General features: G+C 34.8%; 1 protein-coding gene across 10 annotated transcripts in view; it reads left to right on the top strand.

Moving 5' to 3' along the window:
- ADGRL2 (adhesion G protein-coupled receptor L2) overlaps nt 1-26,407 on the top strand; it is a 188,177-nt gene that overhangs the window by 137,572 nt on the left and 24,198 nt on the right. For all 10 annotated transcript variants that reach the window (XM_042997664.1, XM_042997663.1, XM_042997666.1 and 7 more), the window contains exons 5-12: nt 1,114-1,914; nt 8,511-8,804; nt 9,350-9,453; nt 10,336-10,521; nt 14,246-14,429; nt 23,901-24,026; nt 24,299-24,504; nt 25,600-25,773. In XM_042997664.1, coding sequence (XP_042853598.1) covers nt 1,114-1,914; nt 8,511-8,804; nt 9,350-9,453; nt 10,336-10,521; nt 14,246-14,429; nt 23,901-24,026; nt 24,299-24,504; nt 25,600-25,773 — 2,075 coding nt within the window. The remainder of the gene's footprint in view (nt 1-1,113; nt 1,915-8,510; nt 8,805-9,349; nt 9,454-10,335; nt 10,522-14,245; nt 14,430-23,900; nt 24,027-24,298; nt 24,505-25,599; nt 25,774-26,407) is intronic.

The raw sequence follows: 26,407 nt of genomic DNA on the forward strand, positions 1-26,407 counted from the left end.
GCTAGGTTTTCCTGTTGTGTGTTTCTCTTTATCCAAAGTAGTACAGCTCTTATTCTTCCTATATTTAGCATCTATTACGAATTCAGTCTTAGACTAATAGTCAATTTATTTTAATCTTTTTTCTTTTTTCCTTGCACTTTTTTTTTTGTTTCTCTTCCGATGCTTAAAATAGAAGTGGAGCAAAAAGGTAAATAACGTATACAGTCTGAACCCCAGCTCCCTGTTATGTGCCTTATGGATGTTACCTCCTCCCTTCCCTTTCCCCACAATACTCCTGACATTAAAGTAATCAGCAGGATCTCATAAATGCACCTCATAAAGAAGTCGACTGTTTACAGTGAAATTATATGACTGCTAAATCTGGTGATGGGGTAAAAATTCTGAAGTCGGCCAGGGGGAGCTGCTCCTCCATTCTGTGTTTCTTTTTCACCCTTTATCTCTCTTTCTGACACCTTTGGATATTTTATTATTAAAGTGTCATCCTGCTTGGCTTCCAGAACCCTCTCCATAGCATGCCATGGTTCCAGGGTCTCCTGGTTGTTTCATCTCTGCTTTTCTTGTATTTACTTTTCTCTGTTCCTAATTACATTTTCCGAATGTTTACGTTTCTTCAATTGAAGAACCTTTGTTTTCAGTCTAACTTTATAAAAGTTCTAAATAAGCCTTCACATTGGGTTTTTGTTTTATTTGCTTTATTTTGGTGTTTTGCTTTTTGAGGGTTTACAAGTGTGCTAGGGGAAGGAGGGTACAAAGCTGGGACTAAATATTTTGTACACTGCTATGCACAAAGCTTAAAAGTTTTAAAGTATAAATTACCAAATCAAAAGCTTGAAAACACATAGCAAAAGTGCACATTGTCAACTTAGCTGTGAATGATCTTAAACTTAGGTTTGCCCTTACGAAAACAAACCCCAGCCACTTTGTATGCTGGTACATTGATTATGGTAACTTGAAGAAGGAAAGGTGGTACTTGTATTAAGTATAAATTACAAAAAAATCAAATGTTAATAAAACAAATTTTTTTCTCTTTTGACTTATGATCATTGAAACTTGTGTTTGCCTGTTTAATTTTTTAACTTGGCTTAATTGTTGTCTTTTCTCTGTGACTGTTAGTTTTTGTGTGCCCTGGGACCTTGAAAGCAATTGTGGATTCACCATGTATATATGAAGCTGAACAAAAGGCAGGTGCTTGGTGCAAGGACCCTCTTCAGGCTGCAGATAAAATTTATTTCATGCCCTGGACTCCCTATCGTACCGATACTTTAATAGAATATGCTTCTTTAGAAGATTTCCAAAACAGTCGCCAAACAACAACATATAAACTTCCAAATCGAGTAGATGGTACTGGATTTGTAGTATATGATGGTGCTGTCTTCTTTAACAAAGAGAGAACAAGGAATATTGTGAAATTTGACTTGAGGACTAGAATTAAGAGTGGAGAGGCCATAATTAACTATGCCAACTATCATGATACCTCACCATATAGATGGGGAGGAAAGACTGATATCGACCTAGCAGTTGATGAAAATGGCTTATGGGTCATTTATGCCACTGAACAGAACAATGGAATGATAGTTATTAGCCAACTAAATCCATATACTCTTCGATTTGAAGCAACGTGGGAGACTGTGTATGACAAACGTGCTGCATCAAATGCTTTTATGATCTGCGGAGTCCTCTATGTGGTCAGGTCAGTTTATCAAGACAATGAGAGTGAAACAGGCAAGAATGCAATTGATTACATTTACAATACCCGATTAAACCGAGGAGAGTATGTAGATGTTCCTTTCCCCAACCAATACCAGTATATTGCTGCAGTGGATTACAATCCTAGAGATAACCAACTCTACGTGTGGAACAATAACTTCATTTTACGATATTCTCTGGAGTTTGGTCCACCGGATCCTGCCCAAGGTAAGAACGTTTGCTTGCTAATGCTCATGTCTTTATAATAGCTTACTTTTAAAAGACTCAGAGGTTTTTTGTGTTTTTTTTTTCCTGTCCGTTTTCTTCCCCTTTTCATGGTTAAAACTCAAAGGATGATGTCGTGGTATTTCATGTTGGCACGTAGTGTGTACATTTTACCCTTATTTTGGCCCATTTTCTTTCTTTGAATTTTTTCATTTAAATGTTGACTTCAAAAAATTGTAACATCATTAGTCGGTTTTGTTTTGCATTGCTAAGAATGTAATACCAGCTACGAACCTGTTAGCTTTGTGTTTTTTTTTGTTTTTCTTTTCCTATTCCTACCTGACTTCTGAATTGATTACAATCTATGTGCAGACCTTTTAACTTCTTGGCGCCAGTGGTTAAGGGAAATGTGTGTTAGGAAATCCCAGGAGAATTGTCAGGTTTGATGTACAATGTCAGGCATAAGTGTTCTGAAGTTGTGGTATCTACTATCTGGGTAGGAAAGGGAGTCATCCAACATCTTCCTAGTAGAATCACACATTTTTATTTCCTGATAAATTAGTGATGGTTTTAAGTAAATATTTCTGTGACTTCAACTGTCACACATAGACTAAGCATTAAATGATCCCAAGTGATGATTTATGAAGATGGATAAGCTAACGTTTTCAATTTGTGTTCTCTTTAGGTACTTTATGGAGGATCATTACTTTAGAAAGTAATGTAAAACCTTTGGAAATACATTTTAGTTGTCAATTATATTCAGTTCTGTGGAAAACAATTTTTGAGGGTAAATTAAATGAATATTTCATTAAAACCAGATTACCTCATACTCATGATAAAGTAACTGATTCATATATTGCTATAAAGCTTGCATTATGTCTTTTCTATTTGAACAATAGCATTTGTGTTTTAAAGCTGAATATTTCAATTTACCTAGTTAATTGGAATGTTCAAATTACTGAGTTACTTCAAAATTTTAAGAACCAGAAAGTTCTTTGGAACTTTGACATGATTAAATCAGTCTCTTCAACAAGGTGGAAAAGAAATTAGTATCTTTTTCTGTTAAAGCAATACATACACATCCACAGACTTAAACATAATTACGTGTACGTATACATATTTTTAAGATATGTTATTACTGAGTTCTAAATATTCTAATAGGGTCAGGACCTAAGAACAGAACCCACAGCTTTTTATAGTTGAAATTCTCATTCGAGTCTTTCTAGTATACCAAAAATATGTAATTTTTGCTTAAAAAGAGAAGAATGGCATATTGTTACTCTAATTCATGTATGTCTGAAATTTTTTAGCTTAAAATTACAGTGGTAATGTCTGTTGTTAAATTTTCAGCAATTAAATCTTTGAGACATAAAAATCTTTATTGATAATATAGAATCATTTACTTTTAAATTTAGGCATATCTTTTTTCCCATAGGACCAGTAATTTGGGATGTTTCCTGTATCTCAACTGTCTAGTTACCATCCTTCTTCTTTACCCTATAGGTTTGTTACAGGCAAACTTCAGAAATTGACAAAATTTGACATTGTGTATTGATCCTTGTGTTAATCTTTTTTGTAACCTGTCTTACTCTCACAGCTGTTAAATTTGTTTTGGGCAGCAAAAAATCTCTACCCCTCTATTAGGAAAAAAAGAAATAAATACTTATAGAAATGCAAATTCATAGTCAGGCAACAACTGAAGGGTTGTGAATAAATTGAGTTACAGGTTCAATTCAACAAAGAATCATTGCCCTGTCCACTGGTCACACAATATAAGATGAATAATAATGTCGTTTTCCACATGTGGCTTATTTTCTGGTAAATAATTTGATCCATTTCAGATCAAAAAGTCTGTGATAATTTAGATATTTTTGGAAAGAGCGGTTATCTGCTTTGAAAATGAGAAACTTGGCATATTTGGTAGTTGTGTTCCTACAACTGTGTTTTGTTATCCAGTATATTTAGCCATTCTTAAATACTCCTGGAAAGTGAGAATTCATATTGACCCCTTATTAAGCCCTTAATGGTAGAAAAAGTTTTATATGACCTAAATTTCTCTTGCTGCTGTTGGAACCATATCCTCTTCTTTCTTTCTTATAATTTATCTTCATATGCTTTTAGAGACTCCTGTCTTTCTCATCCAAGATGTGTGCTGATATCTATATGCATGGAGATGGGGCCTTGTAGAACTATTCTGGCCCATCAATTTAGGTCAAATCAATAAGCTACTGTCAGCTTTTAAGAAGCAAGATCCACAAAACTGATAGGACAAAGCAATCAGAGAATTCAGGTCTTCAGCTGTCATAAAGCAATGATTGACTGGTTTGGCTGTAATTCAGAGTCTTATGTACTGGCTTTGCTTAACCATGTGTGTTACCAAGGTGTATATACATTGGTATATAAAATGGTAAAATTACCACTCCTTTCATTTTTTGTTGTGGACTGTTTCATAGTGTATTAACTTCAATACTTTTCCCCATTTATAAACCCAAGCCTTTTTATTCCTAACGGGGCAAGTATATTATTTCTTTACCCTAATCATGGTTTCAAATACATCTTTTTTTTTTCTTTGAATTTTTAACCTTATGTGATCTCTGCATAGTTCATTCACTCCATTTCTCTAAACTAAGTCTGTTTTTCTTTTCACCTTCTCCCTCTCTAGAGTGGGCTTAGGAAAAACTTTTTCAGTTCTTTTTTTATAAACTCTTTTATATTTCTTAATCTGAATTGCTTTATATTTACTTTGTCTGCAAATTTGGTATTTCAAATATTATTGAAAAAACACGATGTCTTGGGTTTTGAAAGTTCCTGAATATTTGTCTTGGAGTAATTTTAAAGTATGACACTTCAATAATAGGAGAAGAAAATTTTATCAACAGAAATAGGTTGATTTATTTAGGAAGTAGATTCAAGAATCCATATTTCTTGAAACCTCTTTCCACTGATCATGATTGCTCATAAAAGATGATCATTATTTTTAGACATTGAATAAAAGTAAATTTAATGAATACACAGTTTTGCCTTTCCAGGCCATGGACTCACTGTAATAACTGGAGTTTATTCAGTGAACAGTGAGTGGGTTCTTGGGCCTGGATGAGGGAAGTGCTACCCGTAGCATAAATGGATGCTGTTGTTAGTACACTGTAGTTAGTAAACACCGTCATAGTAAATTGAAGCATTCTGTATGTGCTTGTTGAAATTTGCATGGGTAGTTCTTACGTGTGTTTATTAGCACTTTCTTAGCATTGTTCCTACATCTCTATACTCAAATGATAAGCGTAGGCAGAATGCTAAGTCATTTCATCTAAGTGTTTGACATAACACCCTGATAACTCTGGGACAGAACTTTGTAAAATCAGACTAGATTTGAGATAAAATTCTATTGTGGGTTGCCATGTGTTTTCTGTTACCATTTTTAGGGTATTCTTGAGTTTTGAATCTTTTGCCATGTCAGTTTCATTATGAAACTTTTTATCGTCTGTTGCTCTAGTATTTTATGTCATCTTCCTGCATGTTGTCTTGTTTTAGAGATTTACACAGAAAAGTCTCAGTTAAATGCTCTAAAATAAGGGCAGAGGGGCGCCTGGGTGGCGCAGTCGGTTAAGCGTCCGACTTCAGCCAGGTCACGATCTCGCGGTCCGTGAGTTCGAGCCCCGCGTCAGGCTCTGGGCTGATGGCTCGGAGCCTGGAGCCTGTTTCCGATTCTGTGTCTCCCTCTCTCTCTGCCCCTCCCCTGTTCATGCTCTGTCTCTCTCTGTCCCAAAAATAAATAAAAAACGTTGAAAAAAATTTTTTTAAAAAAATAAAATAAAATAAGGGCAGAATGTTTTGGGGGGGGGGGTGCCATACTTTTCGAGAGTCTATGAAAATCTTTTATGTAGAAAAGATCATAACACTTAAGAATATAGCCAGGTGACCCTAAACAAATTGCCTAACCTTCTCCATGGCTCAAGTTTCTCATCTGTAAAAGGAAGATAATCATAGTGCCTACTTCACGGGGTTGTGGCAAGGATTAAATAAGAAGATCTGATGATCCATGAATGGTGATTAGCATAGCATCTGGTACATAAATGCTGAATAAGTGTAGGCTTTTATCATTATCAGATGCCCTGTTGGGACCTGTCTTCACTTCTGGAAGAAATATTAATTTTTAGAAACAACCTCTGCATTTGTGGCTTTGTCATTAGAAAAAATGGCTTTCCTCGAAGGTGCTAAACTTCAGCCTTGCAAAATTCCAGAGATCCTCATGGTCTTTAGGAAGGGTTTAATTTTGCCACATACAAGTTTACTTTCACGTTTTTCACAACGTCCCAATATTTCATTGATTTATCTTTGAAGAATGTGTTGATTCCCTTTAAACTTTTGATGAAGAGAAGGTGAAAATGTATGAAATTTTTTTCTCAAAAACACATTGAATGTTGCATGAAATGTTGTGCATTTACCAAAGGTCATTTTATTACCTACCTTGACTGAGTTTTTATGAATCTTCCCTGGATGTTAGGTAACGGATCGCTAATTGCAGTATTGTTAATTCGTACTTCAGTGATTAAATATGTACCAATTAATGCGGTGTCAAGAGATACATAAGACGGTGTGGCACTAAACCATTTTGCTCTGCCCTTTTCCTTTTGCTCCGATTCCCCACTACTCTTTAAGATTTGATTCAGAGGCAGTCATTTGACACTTCTGTAAAAGATTGTGATGCTTTTGACAAATGTTAATTGAGAAAGCACTGAAAGCCTGGCTGCATTGTAATCAAAAGAAAATTACAGAGGTTTAACAAGATGTCAGGCAAGTGCTTTACAGGAAAAGATAGACAGGTTTGAATAGGTTTCTGCAGCAGCTGGCTAGACATGATGTTTGACTAATGTACACAGGCATCTCTCATATGGTCAATAAATTATGCCCTGGAAATAAAACACATGATTAAGAAATTTCTCTTGCGAAAGAAAGAAAAAAGGTGTAGAAAGTGTGCAGTATGCATTTACGGACAACAAGAGGTGTCTCACCGCTAAAGAACTAAAACAAACGCACACTACTTTTTGTGGTGAACTTAGGAAACTCTGTCAGTAGTGGCAGGATTATATAAATAACTATTTATGGACCACAGCTTAAAATATTAAACATATTAGTGATTATATAAACTTGTTTTCTAAGTTCTAAAGTTCTAGTTTGTTTCTCACATTATAGAGAAAGCATAAAATAACTTAATGTTTTTGTAAGATTTTTGAAAAATAGTTATTTTTAATTTGCTGTACTCAAATCATTGAAATTTACAGCATCATATATGTAAGATTTTAAGAGACAGTAATCTATAAGTGTTGATAAAACTTTAGTGTGATCACCTAATAGATTTTATTTAATGTATTTTTTTTATTTTTGAGAGAGAGAGGGAGACAGAGCACAGGCAGGGGAGGGGCAGAGGGAGAGGGAGACACAGAATCCGAAGCAAGCTCCAGACTCTGAGCTGTCGGCACAGAGCCTGACGCCAGGCTCGAACTCACAGACCCGGAGATCCGGCCCTGAGCCGAAGTCGGATGCTTAACCAGCTGAGTCACCAAGGCGCCCCCTAATAGATTTTAAATGATAGCATTAAAGTTTTACTGACAGAATTTTCGTTCTTTAAACTAATTAAATGGTAGTTAATGAAGGAAACATTAAGCTCCATTATTTTTTAACCTGGTGGATTTAACAGTTGGAAAGTAATGCTAGAAGTCAACCTTTTAAAATAATTTCTTTTTAAGTTTATACTCTAAATGTGTAACTGTGGTTCCTTTTATACTCCTTGTTCAAGTCGGTAAGATAATGTAGGGTTGTTTTCAAATTAGGCATGATTTGATCTAACCTGTTATCTTGATAAGAGATTGCATTGTAACCTGTGACCAGAAGAGTTGCTTTTTCTGCCTACATTTTCAAATGTAAATATGCCTAACAAAGCCTCAGATGTTTCCTTACTAACACAGCACAAGCATGCCAAGCTCATCTTCTGTTTGGATCTAATCAGGCATGCTCAAAATTCTCTCAAGCAAGAATGGCTGCTGGGTGGAAAGATGTCACAGTATTTATTTTCCTGCAAGATGTAGAGCGGGTGACTTTAAATTTTCTGTTGTCTTAATTATATATAATTGTCAGGTTTTTATTGATACTTTGATTATTTATAGGGTATGAATTTATATAAAAAAGAATTTTTCCATATTGTTTCATTTAACATATAATATATTTGGTGTGGACACCGCAACTTTATTTAAAACCGACCTTCGGTTTCTGTTGGATGATGCATCATAAAATATACTTAAATTGTATTCTCAAATATTTCATTGAGATACAGACTTAACACAATTCGAGTCGAACAGACAAACCGATAGTAAAGCCTCCACGACCATCACTTAGTCAACGATATGAGTAAATTGACATAAATGAATGTATTTATTCTTTCTCCGACCTTACTGGCGTTCTCACTAACTCTCATTTCGTTGGACTTGGGGTAACTGGATGGGAGGGGTTTTGTGTTGTGTTTGTGCCTATACACGTTCCCGTGTGTGCCTGTATGTGAGTGCAAGTGTGTGTTTGAGGTTAATATACTCATCTTTTTTCCATAGTGCCTACCACAGCTGTGACAATAACTTCTTCAGCTGAGCTGTTCAAAACCACAGTACCAACCACAAGCACTGCTTCACAGAAAGGCCCCATGAGCACAACCGTAGCCGGATCACAGGAAGGAAGCAAGGGGACAAAACCACCTCCAGCAGTTTCTACAACCAAAATTTCTCCTGTAACAAATATTTTTCCCCTGCCAGAGAGATTCTGCGAGGCATTAGACGCGAGGGGGATAAAGTGGCCTCAGACACAAAGGGGAATGATGGTTGAACGACCGTGTCCCAAGGGAACAAGAGGTATTTCTTGTAAAATGCCAAATGTCTATTTTTAAATTCAGTAAGTTGGTTCTGAATTACACCGAGGTGATTTCGAGGAAAGAGAGACATTGATGATAACTACCTCTGTTACTATTTTTGTTAACTTTGGTAACAAAACATCTGTAGACAACTTAACGGTTCATAAACTGCACAAGTTATTGAAGGTCAGGCTGTGAATTACCTCTCCCTTTTAAAGACCTGGGTCAAGCGTGGCATTTTTTGCCCATGGACTCCAGTGAGGCTTCTTACAGCTGCCTTTCTCATTAGGAGTATCATTTTGGATGAGTCCCAAGAAAATCAAGGGCTTTTTGTTTGTTTGCTGTAAATGTCTGATACTTAATGCTGACTTTATATTTACTGTTTACAATCTGCATTATACCCTACTTTTTGTCAGTTATTGTCAACCACTTCCATTAGCGTTTATTCAAAATTTAACATGCAGAGTAGTATCATCCTAGCTGATTTCCCGAATGCCTGCAGAAAAATGGTTTCAATTTCACTGTTGTTTTCTACATCTGTTGTAGGAACTGCCTCCTATCTCTGCATGGTTTCCACTGGAACATGGAACCCTAAGGGCCCCGATCTTAGCAACTGTACCTCACACTGGGTAAATCAGCTGGCTCAGAAGGTTGGTTGGAACCTTTTAATATGATACACATTGGTGATTAAGGGCTTTAACGTCTAACATAAATAATTTAGCTTTGTATGTTAAAACCAGTTTCATTGCTCTTTGTTCAGTATAAAAATTTAAAAAATTATGCATAGTTTTGTCTGTAAACTATTTGTTCAAAGTTACATATGTTTTGGGGCATGCTGTTTTCTATGTTAAGCTTTTTAATGAATACATACTTGCTTAATTTCATTCATATTTAGTTTGTTCTGTTTCTTTTGATGTGTGTAAGACAAATAGTCCATTGGCCTAATAAATCAAATATCATTAAGTTTGCAACTGAATCCACAGAATGCAAGCAGATGTTTGTGCTTTATATCACAGATGATTATAATAGAATAAACAAAAATGACTTTAAAAGGCATTAGTAACTTTAATATTACAGTGTAATGCAGTGACATTTTAGTTTCTCCTTCCTCATTTACCTTTCTGAAATGCAAGCAAGTGGTAGATAACACCTCCCAGTATCATGCTGATTACATTCTGGTTTAAATTTCTGGATCTTTGGAATAAATAAATCAGATTTTTAAGCAGCTATTTAAAATGGTGGTAGTGAAATTGAGAGAGCTATCTAAAAGATTTTTTTAAAAAGGGATTTCTGGTTTTCTTCTTTTCTTTTCATTTCTTTTCAAGGTCTGGTTAAGAATTTCTTTTGTGTCTTGAGGATTTAAGAACCTTTAATCATCTGAAATGAAGAGAAAGTTATTGGTCTCAATTAGTTGCAGATTTTGACATATTTGCAACTATTTCTCTCACCACAACAGAGATACTCGGGAAAAGAACAAGAAGCCACAAACAGAACAAGAAGTCATACTGAGATAATATAAATTGTCATTTCAGATCAGAAGTGGAGAAAACGCTGCTAGTCTTGCCAATGAACTGGCGAAACATACCAAAGGGCCAGTGTTTGCTGGAGATGTGAGTTCTTCGGTGAGATTGATGGAGCAGTTGGTGGACATTCTTGATGCACAGCTGCAGGAACTGAAACCTAGTGAAAAGGATTCCGCTGGACGGAGTTATAACAAGGTAGGTAGGAATTTCCTGTTATTTAGTCAGACATTTTATATGGCAGCTCTTCATTCTTCTAGCGTTGGACTGCCAAACCCCTGCCCCCCATGCTTGACATATACTTAGAAACAAAATTTCTAATTCGGTTAATTTCCCAAGAGAGAATTAGAGTTGAGAAAGGAGCAACATGACAAAAAAAAAAAAAAAAAAGTTAAAATCTCTGAGGGAGATTTTAGTTGGTAGCAAACATTGCCTGATTGTGGTCAGTACTCCCACTTCCAAACGCATTATCTGCACTTGAAGAGATTATGTGTTACACACCTCATACACTCTGGACGCTAATACATGCAACTCTTACGGTTGCAGCAAAATTGTACCGCATAGAGGAATGTTAGCCACTGTAATACTGTTTTCAGTTGCAGGTTTGGGGAGAAGGACAGGTTTCCCTCTCTAAGAGGATGGTGTTATTAGTGCTCTTAATCTTTCCTAATATGACAAAAATTTGGTAGCTCTTTTAACCATACTATAAAATAAGCCTATGGGATTCATATTAAGCCAAAATCCGTGGCTAATATGGTTTTATAGGGTTAAAAAGTAGACATTTTTGTTTCTTTTAACCACATATTTTGGCTCTAGTTTTATCACAGTGCTTTGGATTAGTATATTTAATAAAATGCAGCTATAAACTGTAAATGGGCAGTTTTGGCAGTCAGCGTAAACTCACAAAAATCCAGAGGACTGCTGTGCATAATAAACTTTGAGCTCAGGAACACAAGCCTAAGTTTTGAGGATTTCTTTTTTCCTCATTTTCGACAGATAAAATCTAACCTCTGATTTTCTTTTCTTTTACTAAAAAGCTCCAAAAACGAGAGAAGACATGCAGGGCTTACCTTAAGGTATCTCTCCTGTGCTGTCACCCTGCTTTCTCCCTCCTTCAGCTACCTGCCACGCTTTCTCATCTTGCTGCATGATCCAATGTATTTCAGTCTTTGATAATTATATAATGTGCCCCATATCAGCTGTACAAATGTTGGCTTTTCTCAGGTATATTACTCTCAGAATAAGCAAATAATTTACTTTTATAATTTTTGCTCTTTCTTCATTTATCCAAACATGCAAGAATTTTAATGAAATATCCTCTGAATTGGAAAGTAATCATACAGTCTCTTTGTTTCCTGTTGTCATCTCTGTGGATTAAAAAACAACTTGAGTAAAACAGCTATGATATATTCTTGGCAGTTTATCATATCAAAGACTGTAGAGTCATAATGTATGTGCATGAAAAAGTCACTGCTTTCTTATCTCTGTGGTGTACTCTTAAATAAAAAAAAAAAAAGGCTTTGTCCTGAAAGTTTTAGGAGTCATTTCTAGAAGCAGGTTGACATGGGGATGGGTTACTAGAAATGAAATATAAATAATGTGACAGTGTTATCAATATATGTTCTATGTTGGTTTTTATCAGGCTAATAGAAACAGAAAGCCCCTGTTTGGCTCAGAATCCTTGTTCACTCCAGCCGATTTTTCTCCCTGGTATATCCAAGTAATAGGAAGCATGCTGAGGCTGACAGTGGAAGTGTGCCACGCTAGTTTTGTGTGATAGATCAAAATAATAATACCCGATTGCATTTTGTTTTATTATGTGAATTTCAGAAGTTTCTCTTGGGGGGATGGTTATTTTCTAATCCTACTCCTCTGGGGGCCGTAATCTTAATAAATCATACCTTGAAGAACTAATTCACATACATAGGACAACAAAACGAAAAACCCTGTAGTTCTGTAGAATAGAGGTTATTCAAAAGCCATGACTTACCAGTTGTAGTTGCAAGAGCTTTAAAAAAAAAAAAAAAAAGGGCCTGTCACTAGCTCGTAATAGACAGTGTTGGATCTGAAAACTTTACAAAAGGAAAGGTGTCGGGAAAGTCTGTTTTTAGGTAGTAATATTCTGAATTTCCTTTTTAGCCTGTTTAATGGGGGCAAAGAAATAACTGCTGAAGTGTATAGAATTTGTCATACTGAAATTTTCAGTTCACCTTTAAGGTGTTAGTTAATGTGTGAAATGTAATAATTGGTATGTTGCCCAGGACATAGATCTCAGTGGGAAAAGAATAGCCGTCTTTCTTTGGCAGGGAGAGACTACTTAAGGAATATGATTAGGCTAATGATCATTTTTGATTCCGCTAGAAAAGTACAAATGGTAATAAATACGGAGTGTTTCAAATTAATAAAAACTTGTCATCAGCGAGTTATGTGTATGCGTAGTGAGTTTCAGTGTGACCTTAATTTCTGACCAGTGTCATTTTCAGTATCTCTCAAATGAGCTTCTCTGCCCAGATAAGACTAATAAAACTACTTAAATTACAAATCAGAAGCTGACTTACACTATGCAAATGAAGTGAGTTCCCACTTGGTGACAGAGGATTCATTTGTAACTTAGATTAGAGGCTCCAGTCTGTATTTCTTGGTGACTAATGAATCTAGCCTCAGCAGACCAATTTCTGTTCCACTCTAGTTAATGGCTGCAGCAGTATCACTGTGAGCATTTTGACTATTCTATCTCCCATTAGAGAGAGAAAAAAAGCCTTTAACGCTACTTGGAAGTATCTTCCACCTGCCAGGAAGGTCGTGGTGGCTCACAAGGCAGACAGAACGAGGATATTAAGATGGATTAAGCTAATTAATCTTACTCTGACAGTAGCTTCAAACAACTTTTCCCCTTGCTTATTCCAATATCGTACCTCAAAGTAGCGATTTTTGTTGTTCTTTGCACGATGTATGTTTTTTTCCCTCAGTGATTACCAATAGATCAAAACAATTTATATATGGCCTTAATGACATATTATGACTAGGTAAATGGGATAGAGTAAATAAACTTAGTGATTTCAGCTCTCCAAGCCATAGTCAATGTACGCTGTAGTTATCAGTACAAAAGCCTACCTTCAGTTGCTTAACTGACTGGGTTGTATTTTTATTTAATGTTATTTTGTTGGTAATAAATTGAATCTACAAATATGAACATTTACAACTCGGATGGTTGTGAAGACCTTATTCTACTTTTCTGTTGTCCTAAAATTACTAGTATAGGCTTTAAATATTTGGATTGTTCTCTTGATTCTTTTAAAAACAGATCATTGTTTATGAACTAAGGTATACTCTCAAGTGTTTTCTAGCTGGACAGGGAATTGGAAGAGTGAAATGCGCACAGATAATTTATAAACTTTGAAATCATCTTGGTTTTTTTCCCAAAGGTAATAAGTGGACAGTGGTATAAGGCACTATTTTGATTACTGTTTTAGTTCATGTTCTAAAATACAGTGTGGTTTAACTTTTCAAGCATAAATATCAGGCTATTCTAGAGATCTCAGGGTTTTCTATATAGAACATTTAAATCTTGAGGTTATAAGTAGGAATGACATGTGTGTAAGAGTAATTCCTCAGGTTAAGAGCTGACGTTGGTTGTACTTCTCTTCGATAGTTGAGATACTATTAGATGAGTATAAACGAGCCATCTTTTTACGTTTACCCATTAAAATCAAATAGTGTTCTACTAATCTTCAGCTCCATTTTGAGATGGTAAGATATGTTTCAAGTTGGCCAGGTAGATGTTGTTCAGGTCTTCTTCCATCTTGAAATGAGAGTAAATCATCATGACAGATAAATATCACAATTGTCACTAGTCAGTGAGTGAAAATCACCTTGGTACTAGAAGCAGTCAAAACTAATGATAGTTTTCTAATGGATGCAGGCAATTGTCGACACAGTGGACAATCTTCTGAGACCTGAAGCTCTGGAATCCTGGAAACACATGAATTCTTCTGAACAAGCGCACACAGCAACGATGTTACTCGATACATTGGAAGAAGGCGCCTTTGTCCTGGCTGACAATCTTGTAGAACCAACCAGGGTCTCAATGCCCACAGAAAATATTGGTAAGTGAATATATTGTCAGCTTTAATTTTGATTTAGAAGGTACGTGTTTAAGAGAATGATGCTTCCCTTCTGAATCTGTTTTTTCCCAGAGCCAAACTTCTCTTTTGTCAAATTACAATTTATTGATCACACTTCATAAAATTAATGCAGAAGCCAAAATCTTTCTGTATCTTTTAAAAGTTGGTTTTATGTAGGTTTTTTTTTTTTCCAACTGAAAAATCATTAAAGAAGTTTAGAGTACTTAAATGCCAGAATATGGATTGCGTAAGTAATGAAAGTGCTTGCTGTGGAACTGGGGAAAACGCTTTCCCATTTTATATAACATGTTCCTAATGAATTTAAATTACTTTCTGGAATGTATCCTCCCGGTCAGATATGTTAGGCACACAGAATTTGAGCCAAATGTTTATACTAAACACAACTGCCTTCAGGTGAAAATGTGGTCAACGAACTACATCTCCCATAATGCAGAATATACATGCTTCATAGATTGCAAAATAGCTGCAGATAGTTTCGAAGCACAATTTAGCATTTAAATGCTGGCCGTGAGAGGTAGGAATTCACTTTTGATGATATTTGAAAAACTCAGTAAGTACAGTAAAATTATATTAATATAGGCTTGAATGATTTAGAATTGTTGGTTATTCAGAGAGGGTGAACTCAGATGACGTTTATAATATCTTAGTAAAGCAAAAAAGTTTCCCAAGCATAAATAAAAACAAACAAACAAAAAACAAAAGGGAACACAGACTATTCCTTCCACTAAAAGAGTGCATTGGTGCAATATACTGGAAAAAACTATGTGGGATCCCATATCTTATTGCCTAATTGTACCTGCCTAAATCATGGGACTTCATATTTTAAAATGCAGAAAATAAAGGTGTATAAATCAGATTATGATAATTGCATTTAAAGTCAAAGGTTTAAGTTTATTTTAAATAACTGAATTTTTAGAAAGAAATAAAGTGTTATTAAAACCATATGTTTTTGTGTACTCTGAGCTTTGGGAATGATAAAGAACTCAGTAACCTCAAATTAGGTGAAACGAGGCGACAGTATGTAAATTGGCCTGCCGTGATCTGGGATAGCGGTCATAAGGAAAATGGTACTCTGCCACAGCCTTAGTAGTAATACAGAATGAATAAAGCTGTCTGTTTTGTCCAAAACTTTCATTATTTTTGGTTAATTTATTTGCTAGCCCAATAAGATTCCTAAGATATACATTGAATAATTCTTCTCAACTTTTTCCAGTGATATACCTGTAAGGATAAAAAAGTGTAAAGTTGATCATCTTAGAGGATGAATCATAGAAAATATTATTTGAAGTGGCACGTTTAACCTACATTTGTTTTCAAAATCTTCTAATGGCTATTAAAAAAAAAAAAGACACCTGAAATTTCCCTTTTACACCCTTTTCAGGTATGCAGAAATATTTGATGGGTCAGGCTGATATGCTGTGCTCCCATCAACTTCATCAGCTTAGCATATATACAGGACACATTGTTAATTAGATATCTGAGATAATTCGATGGCAGCTTGAGACCTAGTCTGAAAATGTAAATGTCCAGGAATTTTTTTTTTCTAATGCCTGTTTTTAAGAGTTCTAAAGTATTACACTTCATGCTGGTTTCTTTTCTTTTCTTTTTTTAAAATTTTTACCTGAAAAAAGACAGGGCACCTGGCTGGCTCAGTCAGTAGAGCATGTGACTCTTGATCTTGGGGTTGTGAGTTCGAGCCCCATGTTGGGTGTAGAGATTACTTTAAAAACTAAAAAAAAAAAAAAAAAAAAAAAAATCTTAAAAAAGTAACAAAAGACATTGTTGGTGAAGTTTGTTACAGAATGCAGTACACATGTACTTTTGATTTCTAAAATACAAACAATTTGGTGGCAAATACCATCCATGATTTAGCATGAGGAAAGCATTTACCTTTTTCCTGGGACTTGTTCTCTTTTTAGACATGAGGATTAAAATAGCCCATTATTCCTTTATGTCCTCACTTTCCCAAAGCTCTTAACTAAATTTAGGGCATGGCTACAATATCTTAGGTATTAAGACAATTTGATTTGACTCCTTAGTGATTTCTCCTTGAATCCTTAGTTTAACTTTATTGTGTGATTTACCCTTATAATACATGACCTCATAAAAATTGTATAATTATATCTCATATAATTATATTTGATTATAGCTTTTTAAAGTCAATTTGGAGGTATAATTTCTATATAATACAAGCAGTGGTTTTAAGTGTACAGTTGGTGAGTTTTGACAAATGCACACCCATGTGACCAACATCACCTCAGGAGGGCCCTTGATTCTCTTGCATTAGATCTCCTCATACCCCCAGCCCCCAGTGATCGCTGGTCTGTTTTCTGTCACTAATTTAGCTTTGCCTTTTCTGGACCTTTAGTTGAATGGCATCATGCCGTATGTACTCTTTTTGATCTTGCATTTTTTACACAGAACAATGTTTTTGAGATTCATCTGTGTTGGTAAGAGTATCAATAATGCAGTCTTTCATTTTTCTTGCTGAGTAGTATTCCATTATAAGGAAACACCACTAATTGTGTATTTATTCACTTGTTAGGCATTTACGTTGTTTCTACTTTTCCGCTGTTACTGATAAAGCTGCCATTTTCCCACGTGTTTATACTGTTTCATACTCCTAAGTGCTATGAGACTTCCAGTCACTCCACATCCTCATGAACATTTAGGATTGTCAATCCTTTTGATTTTAGCCATATGAGTAGTTTGTAGTATCATCTCATATTGGTTCTGTTTTGCATTTGTGTAATTGCTAAGTTACTTATTACTGATAGCTGTTCAACTCTTACATGCTTATGGACCATTTCATGTATCTTTTTGTGAAGTGTCCATATATTTTGCCTATTTTTAATTGGATTGTTTGTCTTCTTAATAATGAGTTATAAAGATTCCTTATGTATCTATTATTCAAGTCTTTTGCTGGTTATAGATACTGTGAATATTTTCCCTCAGTATGTGATTTTCTTTTCATTTTCTTAATAATATCTTGAGAGGAGCAGAATTTTTTCATGTTGACAAAAAATCACCCATCTTCGACATCTAGTTAACCCTATTTCACTTATTACTTACTCTCACCATTGTAAAGTAAATTTTAACATCATATTATTATTACTTTCAATACTTTAAAATGTATCCCATGCATTAAAAACACAGTGCCATTGCCATACTTTTAAAAATTAACATAAACAGGTTCAAAAGATAACAAAAGGATGTTTAAATTTACTTGATTTTGCGGAGTCACCTGGCTCAGTTGGTTAAACATCTGATTTCGGCTTAGGTCCCAATCTCATGATTCATGGGTTTGAGCCCCGCAGAGGGCTCTCTGCTGTCAGTGCAGAGCCGACCTCAGATCCTCCGGCCTCCTCTCTCTCTGCCCCTCCCCTCCTGGCTCTCTCTTTCAAAAATAAATAAACACTTAAAAAGTAAAAAACTAATTTATGTGGTTTTTGTAAATTTGTTAATGCTTAATTTGTTTTGACCAGGATACAAACAAGTCCCTGTGGTACATTTGATACATTGCTTGAGTCATTTCTCCCTACATCTTTTCTTTAAACCTTTTTCCTTTTTTTGAAGAAATTGAGCAGATGATTTGTACTATGAAATTTCCCACATTCTCGATTTGGCTTATTTCTTCCCACTATATCATTTTACATAATTGATATGTACTAATAATTGGATCTAGAGGCTTGATGAGTTCAGGTTTATTTGTTAATTTGTTTTCTGCAAGAACCTTTCCATTGCATCCTGCAAAAGAGGCACATGTTAGGTTGTCTTTCTTTGAGATCTTATGACTGATTAGGTGGTTTGGGTATTATCAGCCTAATTCATCCATTATAAAATACCCTATCATTTATTTTCCCAGTGGGCTTAGCAGCCAACATGGCTGTCAGTTTAGGCTTGTTTATATTGTAGTAACAAAAACCCCAAAGTCACAGCAGCTCTCAACAGCAAAGATTTATACTCCTTCAAGCCACGTCACCATTGAGGCTTGGTTTTGGCCCTGCCAAAGTCGGCACCGTGTTGTTTGTACCCTGGGATCCAGGCTCACGGAACCTAGAATGGTGCTGGTCTCCCGGCATCGGCCATAGTTTTTCCTGTACCTTCTCTTTTCTTCCCCTTTCTTCTCATTGGAGCTACTACTTGGTAATGAATTTGGACACCACAAAGACAGAAAAATATATTAAAATCCTGTCTACACCATTGGTTGTGAGTGAGACTGTCCTATGAATGAAGTGTCCTGGCTGTCAGGAAGCCTGTTGAACAAGGCATATGTTATTCCAAGCACACAGAATATATAGATTAAGAGAATATCAGAACTGTCTGTATTCTAGTCACCCAACTGAGCCACACCTGAGCATTGCACCATCTTTGCTTCACATTTTGGGGGAGCTAGTTATTGGCAACATATAAATCTCTTGGATCCCCTCCTTCTTGATCGGATGAGTGTAACCACCATTCTTAATTTGTTTGCTGGTGTTAGTCATTTTTTTTTCTAATTTTGCTCTCCAAGTATGTACGTTCAATAGTTGCTTTTTTGTGCTTTTAACATTAATGATTTTACACTGTAGATGTAGTTGTATAATTTTGCCTTGCCGTTATAGTTTTCATATTTATGCACGTTGATATGTGCATCTCTAGTTTATTCGTTCAATCTAACAATACACCACAATGATTTGACTGCCAATGATAGATATTTTAGTGGCCTGTGCTTTTTGGCTGATAACAAGGAAAACCGTGAAGGTTTTTGTATATCTTCATGCTCATATGTATGTGCCTTCCTAGACATATATGGACACACACCTAGAAATAGAATTTTTGAGTGATGAAGCAGGCCCATCTCCTTTATTAAATACCGCCAAGTTGCTTTCTAATATTGTTTACCAGTTTACATTCTCACCTTTAATACCATTGTTCTTCATCAATCTCTTTGCTAAATACACTTCATTATTGACATAAGTGTTATTCTAATGGGTTTGAATGGACCACATTATTGTTTTAATTTGCAGTTCTCAGATTACTTAATGTCTTTATTGGGTATTTTAGTTTTCTCTCCTGTGTATTTGTTGTCCACAGGTTTTGCCTATACATTTATTTTTCTGTAGCTAATGTATTCTGGACACCGATTCTTTGTAGACTGTATAGTTCGAAAACATTCCTAGCATCCCTTCTCTTTTTTACTTTGTTTATGATATCTTTTATTTTACAGGATAATGAAGTCAGATTTATCAGTGTGTTCTTCTAGGGTAGGACTTTTTTTGTCTTAAGAAATACTTTAATTGGGGCACCTGGGTGGATCGGTCAGTTAAGGATCCAACTCTTGATTTCAGCTTAGGTCATGAACTCACGTGTTAGGCTCTGCACTGACAGCCCGGAGCCCGCTTGGGAATCTCTCTCTTTGCCCCTTCTCTGCTTGTGCTCTGTCCCTCTCTCTCTCTCTCTCTGTCTCTCTCTCTCTCTCTCTCTCTCTCTCTGTGTGTGTCTCTGTCTCTCTCAAAATAAATAAATGAACTAAGAAAAAAAAACTTTCCTTTTTGGTGTCCTCAAAAATTTTCCCTGCTATGTAGTTATACTTGTAACTTTATAAATGATCTTATACTTTAGAAATGACAAAATTGTGCCTTTTTTTTTACAATTATGTTCTAATCCAGCTGAAAATTATTTTTGTTGATGATATGAGGGAAGAAACTAATTTGGTTTTTGTTTTCTGTTGCCTTTTTTTTTGATAATATAGATAATGTGTTGTTTCAGTACTTTTAGTTCATAATTCATTTTTTCCCCAGTGGTTTGTAATGATATCTGTCATTTCTATGCATGTTAGAAGTGTGTTATACATTGCTCCTTTTGTTTTTGTTTCAATACTGCTAATGTCTGGTAAGTTCTTTAAATTCTGCTCCGTGAGGATTACTGTAGCTGCTCTTGGCATGTCTTTTCCATGTGAATTTTAAAGTCAGTTGTCAAATTCCACAAACTCGGAAAATATTATTGGACTTTTCATTAGAATTAGGCTGATTTTGTAAATTGATTTTGAAAGAAGTATCACAAATCTATTTACTTGTTGAGGTCTCCCAAATAAGACCTTGTATAATTCTCCATTTTTTGTTAGTTCTTCTAACAAAGTTCTACATTTTTTCCATTAATATGTTGCATTTTTAAAATCCGTTTTATTCTTAGATAACTTACACTGTTTGTTTTTATTTTAAATAGTATCTTGGGACCCCTGGGTGGCTCACTTGGTTAAGCGTCTCACTCTTGATTTAGGCTCAGGTCATGATCTCATGGTTCCTCAGATTGAGCCCCATGTCAGGCTCCACACTGACAGGACAGAACCTGCTTAGGATTCTCTCTCTCTCTCTCTCTCTCTCTCTCTCTCTCTCTCTCTCTCTCTCTCCCCCTCTCTCCCCCCGTCTTTCTCTCTCTCTCCCTCCCTCCCCTCCCCTCTCCCTCAGTCACTCCCATCCCCCCTCAAAATAAATAAATAAACTTTAAAAAATAGTACCTTTTTAAAAATTGCATATTGTAATTGTTTATTGTTTGTTGTACAGGATCACATTTGATTTTGCTGACTGCACCCTTGCTAAATTCTTTTACTTCCAATCATATATAGAGTCTCTCTTAAAATTACTGTGCTGTTAATTATATTTTCTGTAAATAATAACATTTTGCTTTTTTCTTAAGCTCTATAACATTTTTCTTGAATTACTGCATTAGGTAGGTCTTTCAGTACAATGTTAATAAATAAAACTCCTAATAGGAATCATCCTGACTTTAAAAAGAATGTTTCTTGAGTTTTTCATCATTCTTTGCGTGTCCGTTTGGAAAGATAAGCTTTATCTGATAACAAAACCTTTATCTTGGCAAAGATTTTTTTCTTTTATTCTTACTCTTCTGTAAAGTTTTTTTTTTTTTTTTTTTTTTTTAGTAATTGAATGGGTATTGAAGTTTGTTGAATTATTTTGGCTAATAATTTTTTTCATCTTTAATTTCTTAATTTGGTGAACTACTTTAATGTATTTTGCAATGAATGCCCTTTTGAGTTAAACTCAGTATGTTCAGGATGTTACACTTAAAATATATGTATGGTTTATTAAATGTTTTTGCATCCTGTTAATAAGTGAGAATATTCTATAATTTCTTTCCCTGTACTGTTTTATGCATCAAGATTATATAAGTCTCGTGAAATGAGTTGAAAAGTACTCTTTTTCTATTTTCTGGAGCAGTTTTTTAAGAATCAGCATACATTTAGCTATCAGTTATTTTTTTAATGGTCATAAATAGAGTTTTTCATTTATTTTAGGCAGTTTTTTGTTTTTTGGAAGTTTTCCCTTTTATCTATTTTTAAATTTACTTATTTATTGATACAATTTTATTTATTGATATAAAGTTGATTATTGATTCTCTACAAAGATCTGTATTAATGATCCTTTTAAAATTCAAATTATTAATTTTTTACTATGGACATGATTTTTAAACTTATGTAAATATATGTTGAATTAAAGCTTGAATTAAAGCTTTACTTCACTAAAATTAAAGTAAATATTTGTTGAATGAAATTAACTCTTTGTACATGTAAGTCTGTATTTGGAACTTTTCATGAGAACTCAAAGGATTTCAGTCTTTCACCCTGTCTTCTGTCTTCTGTAAGAAAAGTTAATAATTGAGAGTCCCTTTCAGCGTAAAAGGAGTGAGGTATACATTAGATGTATATTTTTCCTCTCTTCTTCCCCCCTTCTACCTCCTTTTCACATACATGGAATCTGATATAAAGAGAGGGGATCATCTACCTACCCACCTACTTAATCTTTCTAAGCATGGGTCAGTAAAATAAATATTTTTAACCAGCTTCTGCAGCTTATAGAATTCTAAAATCTGTATGACTCTGATTATAAACTTGTAGTTCAGGTGCTTGACATGTAGTCTGATAGCTTATAAAAATCTTCCAATGTTATGATTTCCTATTTACTACTAAGTCTATATATACTTTACAGAACAAATTTGTGAAAGATTAAAAAAATAAATTATTATCCAAAGGTAACTGTAATGGTATAAGCCCATATTTGTAAAAAGAAAGGGGGTAGGTGAATTAATCATATCTCTGTGTGTGTATGTGTGTGTGTACAAACACATACACACATATTTGTCTAGGTATAGAAATCGCTATGCAAGAATATACACCATTAGAGTGAAATTCAGAGAAAAATGTATGGACTCTATTGAATTATTAAGAGTATCTGTTACTTTTTAAAATCTAATGGAAGAAACTAATGAATTTTGTATATAATCCCTCTCATTTCATCAGTAAAATGACATATTCTAATTATTAATATAAAAAAGTTGACTTTAGTAGAACCAATAATGCTTTTCCATTCTTTTAAAAACTTAAATGAATATTGATATCAAGTATTGCAATCTTTATTGGAATTACAGTAGACAGTGTTTATGTTATGACTATTATATTTTTGAAACAAAGTTAAACAACATTGGTCTTGTTGATTAGGTAAATGTTCTTAGTGTTCTATATCAGCCTGTTCCCTTTCCATAAATTTTTGAATGTAGGAATAAAGTACAGTGGTTGGTAAACTTTTACTATAAAGGCCCGAATAGTTAGCCTAAGCAACTAAACTACATGGTCTAAGTTACAAATACTTAACTGACATTGTAGAAACTGAGCAGCTATAGACAATAGGTAAATGAGCAAACATGGATGCATTCTCATAAAACTTTATTTACAAAAAGAGGTGGCAGGTCAGATTTGGCACACAGGGCATAACTGTTAAGTTATGGCATACATAACTTAAAAATGTAAAGGTTATTAGTTACTAGTGAGAATTAATGGGAAGGTTTAAAATAATGCCCGAACATATTCTCATAAATATGCTGTGCTGGTCTCACTATGTTCAGAAATTAGAGAAAACCAAGTATTGCAAAATTGAGCTATATAATCTTATTATGTATGAAAATATCATATACATAGAAATAGATGTATACATGCAATAAAGGCATTCAAATTTATACTTCATATTTCATTTTACCATTGTCATGGAATGTGCCTTGAAAAGTTATTTAATGTACAGAACAAAAAAAAAACCACTTTGAAATATTTTTGTTTATTTTAATGGTATAAATGAAATTTTAAAAGTTGTGTGCTTTTAACTCTTAACGCTGTTCCTAGGATAAAAGTCAGGAATTAGTTCATGACAGAAGATACAAAATCATGGGAAAAAAAGTTAAAATGATTATATGAAATGTTTTAGAGTTATCAATAAAGGTTTAACTTAGAGTAATTTAGTTTATGATTTTGTTGAAATTTAACAGTAAAATTTTATAGGCAGAAAAAAAAAGAAGCAGTGGTTTTCCAGGCAATTATCATGTGCCGCTTTGTAGTTTAAAGAATGTCCTTTTTTCCTCCCCTTTATCTTTTGCCTCCTCCAGTTCTGGAAGTGGCAGTGCTCAGTACAGAAGGACAGGTCCAAGACTTTAAATTTCCTCTGGGCATCAAAGGAGCAGGCAGTTCAATCCAACTTTCTGCAAATACTGTCAAACAGAACAGCAGGAACGGTAAGATGGAGCAGAATCTTTTCACAAATGACAGGATTTTTTGTTCATTTAAACCTGTTAATCCCCAAAATGCTGCATATTTAACTCTTAATATAACAATACTACTTATCATTTAAAAGCAGATTTAAAATAATGCCTTCCTCTTTCCCAAGAAATTTAATCCAAATAAAGAGTCCAGAAGGACTCTTCCCTTTCATTCTTATTTGGATGTATCTTTTTTCATTCGTAAGCATATTTCCCGTAAAGGCATACGACTGTTTTTACCTTCCTAGGGCTTGCGAAGTTGGTGTTCATCATTTACCGGAGTTTGGGACAGTTTCTAAGTACAGAAAACGCAACCATAAAACTGGGGGCTGACTTTATTGGTCGGAATAGCACCATTGCAGTGAATTCCCACGTCATTTCAGTTTCAATTAATAAAGAATCCAGCAGAGTATACTTGACAGATCCTGTGCTTTTTACCCTGCCACACATTGATGTAAGTTATATATGCTAATGAAGTTACAGAAGGTTATAAAACCAGTGAGGACGGAAAGCAAAACTTGAAGTGCTGGGGACAGGGAGAAAGGGAATGGGGAGAAGGCAAAGAGGAAAGAAAAGACCTTTCCATTTGAATTTCAAATGTTGGACTAGGTCATAGACATAAGTTTATTTAAGTCTGTGAACATAAAATTAAATGAGCCTGGTTCAGTGATTATTAGAACTTAAGTGTATTCTTAATGAAAGCTAATTCAGTAATCAACAGGAAAATGTAAATGACTGTAATTTGTTTTAGAATGAAAATTAACTCTTACCTTAGCAGCAGGATAGCCTAGTATTAACTGTTAGGACTCTGCCTTTTTAGCATGGCAGACCTTTTTGTTTGTTTTTCTTCTTTTTGATTTTACTGATCATATGCAACACAATTGTGATCAAGTATTGTGGTGTTTTTAAAAATCTAGACTTGAAGAGAGGTGATTCCTCTGCTGTGCCTTAGAATGAAGTTGGCTGTTAAATCATTATCCTGTGTTGGAAGATTGGCTGCAGAATTTTGGCTTCTGTTACAAGCAGAGTGAATACGTGCCCACAGATAGCCAAGTGATCCCCAGAATTGGCAAAGAAAAATGAATTTGTGCACTGTTCTCTTACATCTGCTGCAGTTAGTTCACTCTTTTAAAAACCTTGACGATGCTGACATGTCACTTAGAATAAAAATGGGCCCCAAATAGATTTTTAAAATACTTGGTCCTTACAGAATTTTCTCAGAACAAATTCAAGGGTCTATTTTTGTCAGAAAAGAAAAAAAATGATTCCAATGTACCATCAGTATGTAAAATCATAAGATGGAAATTGTAATTGTGGAAAATGGGTCTTTGGTAATTTAGAGTACACTTTAGAGTGTTTCGGACTATAAAACCCCTTTTAAGTTAGATATCTGCCTTGTATAACATAGTCTACAATTTTGCTGATGAAAAACTTTATAGTCCGAAACATGCAAAGTTTAATCTAAATTACCTTTTACACATATTAAACAATTGCTATTGCCATCTTAGAGTGTAAAATCCTAATTTTATCTTGTCATTTTATTTCCCAGCCTGACAATTATTTCAATGCAAACTGCTCCTTCTGGAACTACTCAGAAAGAACTATGATGGGATATTGGTCTACCCAGGGCTGCAAGCTGGTTGACACTAATAAAACTCGTACGACGTGTGCATGCAGCCACCTAACCAATTTTGCAATTCTCATGGCCCACAGGGAAATTGCAGTAAGTATTTGCACTTCTAATTAGTAGCAGAGAAAAACCTCAGAGATTCAAAACAGCTTGGGTAACAGTCCCGTCTTTGGGTGCTTATCGGAACTAAAACTTAGCAAACAAAGTAGTGTGAATTTCTGATTGTCTCTACACTGTCCGTATATTTTAGGAGGTCTTGGCCCTATATTTATTGTTACTTCTCAAAATCTGCTTTACAGGCTTGTTCTGAGTTTTTCTCCTTTGGGCAGGTGTTTGGCAGAGGCAGTCAGGGATTTAAAAAAGGAGCAGAAATAGGTCCTACAAAAGAGACTTGAGGATTCTAAAATTTAACACACCCTCCCCATCTGGAATGTCTGAATCTCGTTTTACAACTTTGGCTTTGAGTTTTCCTAACAATGTTGCACACTGCAAAACTGCAGATTTTGAAAGGTCAGGATAGCTTCTGGAACGTTTCTTCGTGTTCCTTTCCGTGATTAAGAGAATGATAGCCAGAAGATAAAACATTTTAAGAAATATAGCGTGAAAACTCTCAGGTCTATTGTGTTCTTTGACTCTTAGTATATAAATAAATATAAAAAGTCAAAGGGAAAATGGAAGCTTAAAAATTTTTGTTAGCCAGGACAGTCATTAAGATGCCAATTATTTT

Source organism: Panthera tigris, chromosome C1, assembly GCF_018350195.1.
Source record: "Panthera tigris isolate Pti1 chromosome C1, P.tigris_Pti1_mat1.1, whole genome shotgun sequence".
Classification (NCBI taxonomy): Eukaryota; Metazoa; Chordata; class Mammalia; order Carnivora; family Felidae; genus Panthera; species Panthera tigris.